Here is a 14,144-nt window from a genome sequence, read left to right as displayed (position 1 = left end):
GCAAGTTCAAGAAGAATTTTTCAAACACATAATGGTATTGATTCTGGTATGTTTGTTTTTTAAAAGGCACTCTGGAGTCACAGCTCCTGAAAGTTGCAAAGTGGGATTTGGGCATACCTAATCTTATGTATTGGTCCAGACTCTCCTTACTAGCCGCCATTTCAATTTTCAAATAAAAATGGCTGGAATATATCCATTGAAATAAGAATACTACTTTCTTGGCAAAATGTGTTACATCCTATACCAATGCATAATAGTAGGAGCTCTTTTTTAAAAAATCATGCTGGGTAAGTTTCATTATTTTTTATGTAACTACCAAGGAACAATGCAATTTGAGTACTAACAGAAAGAATGACTATATCAACATAACAAAATATAATGGCCAAAGAAATTTCTACAAGCCATTTGATTAATTCACCGCTGTTTAGAACAAAACACATCATTTTATATATTTGCCAGCTTTGTTCCTAAAATGTTTCCATACTGAGTCTACCTTCCAATGTAATAAAAAAAAATTTAATGCTAAACAATTCCTAAAGGGATTTATTCTCAATACTTAAAATATGTTTTTAAAAGGACACACATATTTGCCTTGATTTTCCAAAATTAACGTACCAATTCAAGTATGTACTTACAAAGAAAACATCCCTGCCCCCGAATTTTCCCAGCATGAATTCAATATCCTTTAAGGCTCACGTAAGTTCCTAATTTTCCTCTGTGAACTTAGGTTTGTCATCCAGGTTTTGGCTGACTTCTATAAAAAGGACATTCCTATTCATTCATATACTTCTACTGCACTTAGTGTTTATTTTATTGTTTTATTTGAGTTCTCTGTTGAAGTGAAACATGCAGTGTTACGTAAAGCAAAAAAGAAGTTGGGTATACTTCGTGAGTTTAATTTAAAATTTAGGGGCATTAATATCTACTAGTCCATGGTTAAAATCGATTTCTTTAAAAACTCAGAAGTTTCTGAGCGGTATGTGCCCTAGCAAACACGGAATCTGCCCAGATGTACCTGCCACTTGCAGTCCTACGATGTGTTTCATTCCAGATGTTACTGCCATCACTTTCCCCTTATTATATTGCTGTGAGGCTAAGAGTTAAATCCCACACCATCCTTTGTACAGACCAGCATCCATCATGTCACAAAGAGAGGAACATATAATAAAATTACGGTGACTTTTCCTAGGGCCTGAAATTACTCAGCATTGAATCCAAGGAGAATACTGACTTGGGGAGGTCTATTCTAGGCAAATCCCACAATGGCTACGATGCTGTTCACAGAGACTCACACCACCACCTCCTTTGCTCATAGGTATCAGTTTACAGGCTATAATGGGCAATGCTAGATGGCAAAATCTGATGGTTTTATATTTCCCATTAGAGCCAAGTAAAATATTTTCATGTTGTATCAGTAGAGTCGTGCAATTATTACATGAATACAATTAAGACCAATTGATTCTTCTATCTTATTTTAAAGACTCATTTTTTTCTATTACATTAGTGAAAAACAATCAAAATCCACAACATGTTATTTTAGCAAATCATAAGTTGGACAGCAAAACAATCATCTATCACATACATTTGTTAGTTTTAATATGCAACTGCTTCTCTGCATTGAAACATGTGGAAGTGTATCTGACCTGGAAGTACTTCTGACATGGATCACTGGACGTCAGCAATGGTGCAGGAAATGGGTTATAATTTGAAATCTGAAAAGAGGGATCATGTGAGAAATTAAAACCCCAAATAACAAAGCATACATATAAGGAAATAAGCATATCATTGCAAACCCTTCCAAAAGACATTTTAAAATGTTAAATAAATTTTGACAGATAACGTCAAATTTTTGTTTATTTATAGTTATGCCACTTTTTACTAAAATTTGAATTCCTGCTTAGGCCCCCTTTCCCACAAGCATTTGAGATGTTTTTTCCATTCTAGGCTTAAGTTTATCTATATATTTACCTATCCATCTACTTATCTATTATCTATCTAAAGTTTCCAATGCTTTTTCTCATTAAAAACACACAGTTCAGAAGCCAATAAGGAAAAAACTGGTACATTTCACCATATAAAAATTTAAACCTTCAGTTTAGGGGGAAAAACTGGCTATAAACATAGAGAAGACAAAAAAACAAATAGGAAAAAAAACCAGCAAAGATGACACAAAAGTGACAATTTCCTGTGCATGGAAAGAACTCCTTGAAATTATTAAGAAAAGTATGAGTAAGCCCATAGGAAGATGAGCAAAGGACAGATACAAATCCCAAGAGAAACACAACTGCCCAATAAATGTATAAAGAACTAACCTCACTTAAAACTTAAGAAAATGTGAAATAGGAAACTGGAAATAGGAGTTATTAAACCTTTCTGGTGGGAGCAAAAGTAGCAAAACTCTTTAAAGGGCCATTTAGAAATATCTGAGCCAAGTAAAAATGTAGGACCCATTTTTCAGCAATTTCATTTCTAAGAATAGATTTTATAGATAAACTCACAGAGACTATATTGTCCTAAAAGCAAAAGATCAGTAACAACCTACCTGTTCTCCAGCAGACAGCCGGCTCATTAAAGTATGGTACGTCTATATAACAGAGCGCCATGCCGCCATTAGCAACAATGAAGCGGATCTACACGAGCTGCTACGAGAGGGGCTTTCAGCCCTACCACTGAGGGGTGAATGGCACGCATGGCACAGCATGACTGAATTTGAGTGAAATCTTTAAAGGCATGTGCATGTGCCTATACACACATTTGTGCATATGCACACACTCTTGCACTTACGTAGACCATTTCTTAAAGGAATAGTAAAGCACAACCGTATTTTGCCGTGTACAGTGTGCTCCCATGTATAATGCGCACCCACATTTTTGGCCCAAACTTTCAAGGAAAAAAATATTTCATTTTAATTTTTTAATATAATTTTTTATTCATTTATATTTAGATACTTGTTTTTTTGTATTATACAGGAATTTTAGTCTTAGCATTTATTTTTGAACATATTATGGTACAAGGAATTTTATGTAACAAATAATTACAAAACACAAGACCAGATAACAAGGTATTTCAGGTACTACCCATGTATAATGAGCATCTTTATTTTTCCCTCAAAAATTTGGGCAAAAAAGTGCGCATTATACACAACAAAATATGGTAAATACAGCGGTAAACTGCCAGTTTACCAAATTAGATGCATAATCAGGAAAACCACAAAAACACCTTGTTTTCAATGAGTTGCTACCAGAAACGTCACTTAGAATGATAATCTGTTTTATTAATTCAAAGGCGGATACTGCAGTGATTCCGTTTATATCAGGTACAAAAACAGGAAAAACTTATGTATGTCAGGATAACGGTTAACCCTGCAGGGCAAGAGGGCTGGAGCATCAGGAGGGCAGCCTCCAGGATGTGGCGACGGTCATGACCTGTTGCTGGGTCTGCCTGTGAAACTCCAGCACGCTGTCCCTCCTGTCCACATTTCTGTATGCTTACAGAAATGCTTCTGTATGCTTCGCTTCCACGTGCATGTGTTGAAAAGAAAAGTAAATGCAAGAGGTTTACTAGAGCATTATTCAAAATCGGAGACTTCATACGGGGTGGGCAAAGTAGGATTACAGTGATGAGTACGTAAAACAGAGTTTATATTCGTGTATTATTATTTAATAATTATTGTATCATTTATTTGCATTACACCTGTAAACCTACTTTCGCCCATCCCTGTATTTGCAAACGCTAAATTCTAAGCTATCCTTTCCAAACTAGTAACCTTTACTGGGTATTACCTCTAACTTTATGATTCAGATAATGACCTGACAACCTTGGGTTACTGATTCTCAGTACATTTTTAATCATATTTTCACATAGTGTGGGTAAGGCTCATTACTCTTCTATAATTAAAAGGGCGGGTTTATTTTTACCTGTCCTGAAACAGCAAGAGACACTCCCCCTATCCCCTTTGGTTTTGCCCTGTGCCTTCCTCAGCTCCTTAAAAGTATTTCACAGTTCAATTTTCCTACCTTCTAGCCTTTGGCTTCAGTTTACCTTAAGTTATTAGCAAAGACAGATGTGAGGTGATAGGTATTTCAAAAAAATGAAGACCAATAAAGTAGAAGAAAGCTAGGAAAAGGTATACTTATAGGAGTATTTTGAAAACACTTGAACAAAACCTAAAAATATGCATACTTTTTAGTATGCATAATCCTTAAAATATTCCTTTTCTTGCCCCCCAACATCAAACTCCAACTTCTATAAAGTTAAGAACTGGACAATCTGCTATTCATGCCGTATTTTAAATGGCCCTGTGGTATTATTATCTGACCAATACTATTCCAAACTCGCCATGGGCAAGGAACACTTTAATGAACAAAAACACCTTCCCCAATCTCACGGGACTTATAGTCTAGTCTGGGAAATGGCTATTAATCACAAAATTACTCAAATCAACGTACAACTATGTATGTTTTGGAAGAAAATAACTCAGTCCAATGAAAAAAATCTAACAAAGGAGCAGGTACGCTTCCCTGAGAAAGTAAAATTTAAGTAAACTTGAGGACTAAATAGGGTGTAGCTAGCTAAACACTGATTAAACCCCTACTATGTGCAAAGCACTCCCTGGCCCTGAGTGCAGAGCTATTTTTCCCTAGGCACTGCTATGCCGGATGAATTAATCTAATGTAGTAAAACACTTTCTGAAAACTTTGTGGCATGAACTAATTCTAACTCATTAATAAACCTGAGAAAATATAAAAGCACTTAAGTATGGTGTTAAGAATAATCTACAGCTGTGCTGATACAGAAGCCACTAGGAGCAACAGGGAGCTACAAACACTTAGGTGACTAATGAAACTGAGGAAGTGAGTTTTTAACTTTATTTGATTATAATTAACTTAAATTTATAAGCTAATACTTGGGAAATATTGAAGTCAGTTTGGAACTTCCTGGGTCGTGAATCTACTTTTCAACTGTAAATTTTATGAAACGGATACACAGATCAAGTATTTCCAATGAGTATTCTGTATCGGGGTTGACGGCTGTAAGTATAAACCACACGCTTATTTTGGAGACTTTGCATTAAAAAAAAAAGTAAAGAACCTCATTAATAATTTTAAAATATTGCTTATATGTTGAAATAATATTTTGGATCTAATGAGTTAAATAAACTATTGTTAAAATTAATTTCATCCATTTCTTTTTTTTAAGTGAATACTAGAAAATTTCAAATTACAGACGCGACTCACATTATATCTCATTTGGAGAAGTGCTGATTTAGATAAAGAGACAGATTCTGAAACTTTATCCTAATCCAAATATTGTCTACCTTTCCCAAAAAAGCAAAGTCAGGCTAAAACGCTAGCTCGGCTGTAAAGCTGGAGAAGGTCTCTCAGCATTCAGAGCAAGAGCCTTTGCTTCCTGAAAAATCACATAGTGAGTTCAGAGACCCAGGAAGCAGGGTGGGCCCTACGAGCTCCACATTAAGAATACAGCTGCAATGTTAAAACAAAGCTTAAAGCTACATAAGTGAAGCAATCCAGTGACAACAGTTTTCCCCTCCAGCAGCGTTTTTCTGTCCTATTAATGAAAATCCATATTTCTAACAGTATTTTGCTGTGTATAACGTGTACTTTTTTTGCCCAAATTTTTGAGGGAAAAATAAGGATGCTCATTATACATGGGTATAATGATTACATACCATGGGCATAATAATCCTGTGTATAATGCACACACAAACGTGGGTGCACATCATACATGGCAAAATACGGTACATGCCTGGTGATAACACTACTGGTGCTCAATAAAAGTCCAATAGGACCACAGGAGCGGCCCCCAAGCAGAATTCCTGAAAGAACTATTAAACAAACGAGTGAATACATAAATTCACCTGTATTTCACTTCAGTGTAAGATGCTATCTACTTTTTTCCCAAGTACACATCAATATATAAACCTGAAATTATATACATATATTTATTCAACTTATTATATATCAATCCAATCCTCAATGTCTTTATTTTTGTCAATACAATATGACCCTGACCAAGAATGCTAAATTATCTCACTGTAATCATGCCTCTATGTGTTCCACTGTATTGTTGATTTTTCTTCGCATGTGTGACATTGTGTTTACAGTTTGAATACAAGGACTTTCCCCCTATTTTTATTGTGCATTCTGCCTTTTTCCAGCATGTAATTACACATTGTGCCCATCAGGTTCAGGTAGGAAACAGACAACACCATCAAGCTGAGTAATTTGAGGAGGGCTTAATTAAGGCACTATCAAAAAAAAAAGAGGGGGGGTGTTGGCAAGGCAGAAAAGCTAGAAGGGACAATTCAGACCCCAGAACTAGTAAGAGCAAGTTCCGACCCCGGGTCTGAAGGAAGAGAAAGCTATGTGCAGCAAGGACACCACCCAGCACAGCCTCCACCTTCAAGGGCAGTTCACGGCCAGTGCTCAGCACCTGTGCAAACGGCACCTTCTCCTTCTCTTGCTGCCTGGTCTTTCGGCTACAAGGGTGAGAATGAGAACTTACTCCTTAGTAAGTGAAAGTTGTGTATAACTCCTTTTTTTCCAAGAAGCACATGAAAACTTACAAGCGTTCATTCACTTAGATCCAGCTAAGTATTACATCATCGATAACATTTTCTTTGAACTACCTAATTGTTTTAATCACTATTATCCCACTGCTAAACTCTGTACATTTCTCTTAATACACTTGACATGAGCTTTCTATTTTTATCTTTTTTCCTAATAGAGGGTAAATTTCTTGAAGAAAGAATGCCTTCTTTATTTATATTTTATTTTTTATTGAGGTATAAGTGACATAAATGACACTAGTTTCAGGTGTGCAATATACTGATTCAACATCTGCATTTACTAGAAAATGATACAGTAAGTCCAGTTAACATCTGTCAGCACACAGTTACAAGTTTCTTTAATCTTGTGATGAGGACTTTCTGTGTCCTTTGAAATGATGCCAAAGAGGGACAAAAGGCTCAAATTAAATTTTCACTATACCTGTCCTCGCCAAATACAGTCAAAAAAGTCTAAGAAATTCTTCCCAGTTTACCTTGCTCTCTGTTCTATCCATCCCTCCGCGGACCTTTAGTACTTCACACAGGTGCATAACACCTGCCCCAGCCTCATCTAATCCCTCCTGACACCTCCTCCCAGGTGCGTCCTGGCCACACTGTGCCACAGAAACAATGCTCCATTCACCATCACTCCCTTATCCAACAGCCTCCAGAACAGAGTCCTTTCAGCCCTTGTCAGTCTGATACCTGACTGATTCCAGAACCTCTCATTTACTCAAGTCCTTCATTACCTTCAAATAGCTATTTTCCTGAAAACTCCCATCACATCCAACACGCTCTTATTGTAACAAGTATTTTCCAGCACCCCCTTTACTATCTTGAAGTGAAATTCATAGACAATATAACCTATCAAACAAAAAGTTCCGGAAAAGGAGAAATGAAAGGAGAGATACACTTCGACAATCAAATTCTTGGGTCTAACGACACTACCAGTCACAGCGAATGAACAGGAACCAGCTTCTTACATCTCTGGGTACAATCACTGAGTGACAGCTCCGAATGCCAATGGACAGAGGTGTGTGTTGTGTTCTCAACACGGACATCACAATCTGCATCGCTGCCAATGACCTCAATTTCCAAATGCCGAGCAACTCTACACAAGCCCAAAAATATTAAGTATAATTATCAATTACAAGGAGTTTCTACTCCTAGAATAGACTGCGTGTATTAAAGCTGTAAAAAAACATTTTATGTTTAGAAATTCTAGGCTCAGATAATTATAAATACATTGTTCACCTACAAGAATATTTGGCAGGGTGTTTGCAAGCTTTGTAGAGTACGACCTTCTTTGTTACACAAGACTATCTTGGGTACTGCAAGACATTTATCATCTCTCGTCTAGGACTCCCAAAAATGCAAGTAATGAGTGCTCTCGATACCTCCAACCGCCAACTTTGAGAAGTCCAACCTCAGCCCAGAGTCATCTCTTTCTCTCCTTAGCCTAGCCAAGACTTAGGTCCGATGTGATTGCGAAACAATACTTAATGTCCAAAACGTGTTCTATTCAGTCACAAATTGTGGTAACTATCAATCTGGCAGTTACTATGAGGATCAAATGAGACACAACAGGTGGCTGGCTTGCTTTATGTAGTGCCTGGCGGATTCCACACATTCAATAATGCTAACTACTATCACTATTGCTATTATTATTTTTTTCTTACACATAGACTTGTTTTCTCAATGAGGTTGTAAGTGTTCTGAATAAAAGCAAAGTCCCTTGGAGACCTTCGCACATTCACCATTAAGTATTCAATAAACTTCAGTGGTGTACATGCTCTGTCTTCTCTCCCTGCCCGGTTCTGCCGTCTTGTAAAAATGTTTCACGGATAATGAGCTGAGTCCAAGAATGGAGCTAAGAACTGCAATTATAATAAAAACTCCCTTTCTACCATTACTGAAATCACTGTAACCTGCCAAGCACAGAAAGGGACTGTCAAAAAACTATCATCTTCCCCTTGCTCTTGAACTACGCAAGGTTGAATGAGTTGATAAATACTTTTAAAGTAGACATTGCATTCCAGGATTAGACCTGTCTCCTATCCATACTGCCTTGAAAACACTTTAAAGTTTTAAACATTTTCCCTAAAGGACTTAATCACTATCCAGATCGATAAAGTGGAGCAGCGGCATGGGATGACCAGGGTTCTCTCCAGTACCCACGCTACCTGATATTTACTGAGCACTTACTATGTGCCAGGCATTGTCCTATGTGGGAACTACAAGGATTACTTTACTTATCACTTCCAATAATCCCAGGAAAGAAGTACTATCATTACATCAATTTTACTAATGGGGAGACTGAGGCACAGAGGGTTAGGTAACGTGTCCCAGGTCACATGGAAGGCAAGTGTCAGAGCTGGTGAGGAGCCACAACGCTCTGCCTCCAGAGGGCAGGCTCGGTACCACTCTGCCATGTCCCTCAGGACTTTCTCTTGAAGTGGACTCAGATTACCTGAATCAATTCATTCTACAGGACAGTCCTTGCCGTATTATTATTCTTTTGAAGTTCATGTCCAACATCCTGACACCCAGGTAAAACACAAACAAAGGGGCTCTCTACTGCTGGCAAGCAAAACCTAAGCCCTCTTTTTCCTTATAGCTCAAGACAGTGCAATAAAGAACAAGTATGTGACATCTTGGCTCACTCTGGGGGTGGGTTTCAAAGTCAAAAAATAAAGCAAACGTGACAACAAACTTTAAATTGCCTGCTTAGTACAAGACACACAATTTCTGTTAAACAACTAAAGGGTGTGGTATTTTATGATGCATACATAATGTAGAGTATTTAGTAAGTATATGTGTGTAAATTTTTATTTCAGTAGTTTGTATTTCTGCAGAGAAGAGAGAGGTGTGGCATATAATACTGTACTCTATGGGAATAAACTTGACTTTAAAAATAACTTTTGAAGTATAATTCTAGTAACAATTTCTTGCCATCTGCATACCTGGGCATTGCATAGCTGCTGCTGAGAATTGCTGTTCTGGAAGAACCTGAATTTACCACTTATCATAACTTATAGAGAGAAAAAAAAGCAAAGGTCCCTGCAAAAAGATGCACAGATCTAATCCTATCTCTAATGTCTATATTTAAAGCAAAAACAGCCTTGTCTGGTGTGGCTCAGTGGATTGAGCACAGGTCTGTGAACCAAAGGGTCACCAGTTTGATTCCCAGTCAGAGCACATGCCTGGGGTGTGGGCCAGGTCCCCAGAAGAGGGCGCATGAGAGGCAACCACACACTGATGTTTCTCTCCCTTTCTTTCTCCCTCCCTTCCCCTTTCTAAAAATAAAAAAATAAAATCTTTAAAAAAAAAAAGCAAAAACATTTAAGGAGTTTGATTTATGATTCTAACTCTTCACTTTTTTTTTTTTTGTAACTGCCACTGCACTTTGTATTAATCCCAGGTGTACAACATAGTGACGAGGCATTTACATACCTTACGAAGGGATCACCGTAAGCCTAGTGCCATCTGACACTATGCATAGTTATCGGGCTCCTCATCTTACTTGACCCAACGTTCTCAAAGCCAGATTTCAAAACCAATTTCTAAGCCCATATCAAACAAAGAAAATTATGCACAGAAGGGAAAACCCTGTTTTCTAAAATGAAACCCAGGGGAAAACACCAACACCTGGAACAGAAATATTTTCAAGGCAGAATGATAAATGTAGATTTTTCCATTTGTGAGTTAACTTTATAACTCTTAACAAGACTTTTTTAAATAGAAATGAAAGTTTTATGCTTCTCTTACAAATACGCTTGATTCCCACGTTTCATATTTCAAAGGCATAACATCTGCAGTTTAGAAATAACAGCAATGTTTAATGCTTCTAAGAAGTGATAATTGAAAATATGTTGCTGGATAGCTGTGGAGGGCAGACTGCATGAACAGCCTTAAGCAACAAAGAACGTACATGCACAACCGGTGGACATGAACCAAGGTGTGGTATTGCTGGAGGGAAAGGGGGAACTGGGCAGAGAGGGGTAAGGGGGAAAACTGGGACAACTGTAATAACATAATCAATAAAATATACTTAAAAAAAGAAAACTCAGCTTGCACACACACACAAAGAAAAACATCCCTATATCCTCGCTCCCTGCCCTGTAACTTTGTAGTTTCTTCCCACTGACTCAGACCTAGCTGTGTGACTTGCTTTGGGCAATAGGTTAGCAAATGAGATGACACAGAAGCTTGAAAAGCATAGCTCACTTCCAGCCCCATGGAAAAGAAATGGTCTGTTCTGTTGCCTAGAACACGCCCATGCTGGCCTGCTGGAAGGACATCGAAGACTTGGGAAGGACACCTGAATCCTGCTGACCAAGGCCATCTTAGACCAGCCTAAGCCAGCTGAACTTCAATAGCGGCGGGCGCTGCAGAGACCTACACAGTATCCCTGTAGCTGACTGAAGGCACATGAGTGAGCCCAGGAGGGATGGTATGAATCACTCAGCCAGCCTGTAGATACTAATGGCTCTTGTTTAAGCCACTAAACTTGGAGATGGTTCCTTACGCAGCATTATTGTGGCAACAGGTAAGTGATACACTAATTATACCCATGACAACTGAGACGCTATAACTGAAGAGCCATTGGGATTAAAGCTGAACCAATGAAGGCGAAGGTCGATGCTACATGAGGATCCTACTGTAGGGAATGAAGTTCTTTTTTTTTCCTTAAGATTAATTTTTTTTTTAATTGAGGTAACATTGGTTAACAACATTATATAAGTTTCAGGTGTAAAACATTATGATTCGATAGTCATATCCACTGTAGTGTACTCACCACCAAAAGTTTAGTTTCCATCTGTCACCATATATTTGACTCCCTTTACCCATTCCCCCTTTCCCCCGCCCCCCCCCACCTCTAGTAACTACCAGTCTGTTACCTGTCTATGAGTCTGTGGAAACCAAGTTCTGTCTTGGAGATTTGTGCCCTGCCCAGATTACACAGGGCTGTCTTCCTCACGGAAGGCTGCATCTGCGGTCTCTACTCTTGTTCATTGACAACATAAAACCATTGATGCTCTGCACATTAGATTACCCCATGACAGCAAGTCTTAGGAATATTTTGTAAGGACATACAAGCAACATTACTTCTACTAGGGACATCAGAAACAAGTTACATGCCCATCAATAAGGAACAGATTAAATAAAGTATCATATCTGTACAGTGAAATATTATTCATCATTTAAAAGTGAGAATGTTTCTATAGTTATGTAGATTTTTTAAAAATATTATTGAGTAAAAATTATTTATAAAAAGTACGACTAGCCCTGGCTGGTGTGGCTCAGTGGATTGAATGCTGGACTGTGAACCAATGGGTCGCCGGTTCAATTCCCAGTCAGGGCACATGCCTAGGTTGTGGGCCAGGCCCTAGTGTGGGGCACCAAGAGGCAACCACACACTGATGTTTCTCTCCTTCTCTTTCTTTCTCCCTTTCCCCCTCTCCAAAAATAAATAAATAAAATCTTTAAAAAAAAAAGTATGACTAGTATATTGGAATTCCATCTACAGTGCCTTCAACTTTTCTTTATGTTTGAAAATTATCATAATAAAAAGCTAGAACAAAGAGAGCATGTATGGTGTCATTCTTTCATAAAATTTTTATGGTATTAAATTTTATTAAAGTACTAACAACATTAAATTTCATTTGGACTCAATGATTTAAAAAAAGATTAAGGAACAGGTTGATATCCTAACAGACAATGAAAACATGACACGTTTTTTAAAAATTAAAACTATAGCTCTGGCTGGTGTGGATCAGTGGATTGAGCAAGGGCTGTAAACCAAAGGGTCGCCAGTTCAATTCCCAGTGAGGCCACATGCCTGGGCTGCAGGCAAGGTTCCCAGTAGGGGGCGCAAGAGAGGCAACCACACATTGAAGTTTCTCTCCCTCTCTTTTCCCCTCCCTTCCCCTCTCTCTAAAAATTAATAAATAAAAAAATCTTTTAAAAAATTGAAACTATAATATACTATTCAAAAGAAGATAAAAGATTATTTTTAAAATTATACAAGACATAAAAGAACAATATGCATCTGAATTAGAAAACATAAACAAATGGTCTCTGACTTATGGGTTCAACTTACAATTTTTTGATTTTACAATAGTGCAAAAGTGATATGCATAATAAATTACATGAGATGTTCGACACTTTATCACAAAATAGGCTTTAGGTCAAATAATTCTGCCCAACTGTAGGCTAATGAGTATCCTAGGCGCATTTAAAGTAGGCTGGGCTAAGTTATGATGCTCGGTGGGTCAGGTGTATTATACACATTTTCCATCTACTACCTCTTCAAACACTATGAGTTTTTCAGGACATAACCCCATCATAAGTCCAGAGGTACCAGCATTAAATTATTTCATATCATCTGTTTAATGTCTCTGTCTCCCCGTTCGGAAAAGCTCCAGGAGGGCAGGGACTAGGACCGTTGCATTTATCAGTATATTCCTAGTGCCTGGCACACGGCAGACATGTAGTAAACAGCCCAGAAAGGAATAAAGAGAAAAGTTCATCAAAATGTTGACAGCAGGAATCTCTGGTGGCAAGACTTACAAAAATGTCTTCTAATGTTTCACATGTTGCTGATTTATGTAAATTTTTATAATGAGTATGAAACATTTTCAAATTCAGAGCAGGAGTGATTTCCAATCTGAATGAAGTAAAGTTTGTATGTGAAGTTATATATGTACATACCATACAGCTTTAAAAATAAAGGAAGAAAGAAGAGCACTCCCCATCCCCCCCCCCACACACACACACTGCGTATGTCTCCTATTCATAACTGCAGGCTCCAGGGTAAAAGGTGGTAAGGCCAAGTTGTACGAAGGAAGACTAGGCTTAGAGTTTGTGAAAAGGAAGGCAGCAACCACCCCCATCTGCTTTCCCTGCTATATTTGATAGCTTTTACACTGTAGCTCAGAAAACATGTTAATAGGACTCCTCGCAGTGAGAAGAAGGGATTAAAAAAAGCAAAGAACCCTGTTGTGATGGTTTGGCACTATATACAAAAATGGCTCGCAGTGTCTGCCATTTACAGAACAAAGATAACATCTTTTCACAAAATCTACACTCCAAGACATCCCAAACACACAACCAAGAAAAGCTGATGGCAGCGACGCAAAAAGCACCAAACGGAACAATCCCAAACAAGAATGAGATGAAGCCTTAATTTGTTCAACTGGGCCCTCATATATCAGAGAAAACATGAGAGATGAACTACCTCATAAAGCAGACGTCTTCTCCAATTCTTCTTCTTTTAAACAAAATAATTAAAGGACATAAATGAAAGAGAGCAAAGATCTCATTAAATTGGCCCAGGAAAACGATTTCATCTGAAATCGCACGAGTTTTTGAAGAAAGGCTTTCGAGCTTGCCCACAGAGCGGACATGGGCCTGCGGTGAGGCCTGTATTAAAAAGGAAAGCGGTTCCAGGGGCGGCTGCCTCCTGGACAGCAAGGAGCAGCCCAGTGGACCTTGCTCCCAGAAGCAAGAAGAAAGGCTTGGGGGGAACGGGCGCTGCCGGAAGAGCACTGGCAGCGAGTCAGGACGCATGGGG

At 38.2% G+C, this 14,144-nt stretch overlaps 1 protein-coding gene across 18 annotated transcripts in view; it reads right to left on the bottom strand.

Moving 5' to 3' along the window:
* APBB2 (amyloid beta precursor protein binding family B member 2) overlaps window positions 1–14,144 on the bottom strand; it is a 317,140-nt gene that overhangs the window by 172,141 nt on the left and 130,855 nt on the right. For 6 of the 18 annotated variants that reach the window (XM_053922824.2, XM_024573761.4, XM_045182788.3 and 3 more), the window contains one exon: window positions 1,644–1,712. The exons of the other annotated variants lie outside the window; for them this stretch is intronic. In XM_053922824.2, the coding sequence (XP_053778799.1) occupies window positions 1,644–1,662 (19 nt within the window). In that variant the 5' untranslated portion in view covers window positions 1,663–1,712. The remainder of the gene's footprint in view (window positions 1–1,643; window positions 1,713–14,144) is intronic. 18 annotated transcript variants of the gene reach the window in all.

The sequence above is a fragment of the Desmodus rotundus genome, chromosome 4 (genome assembly GCF_022682495.2).
Source record: "Desmodus rotundus isolate HL8 chromosome 4, HLdesRot8A.1, whole genome shotgun sequence".
NCBI lineage: Eukaryota > Metazoa > Chordata > Mammalia > Chiroptera > Phyllostomidae > Desmodus > Desmodus rotundus.
The sequence above is the reverse complement of the archived record's forward strand: the minus strand, read 5'-3'. Positions and strand labels throughout refer to the sequence as shown.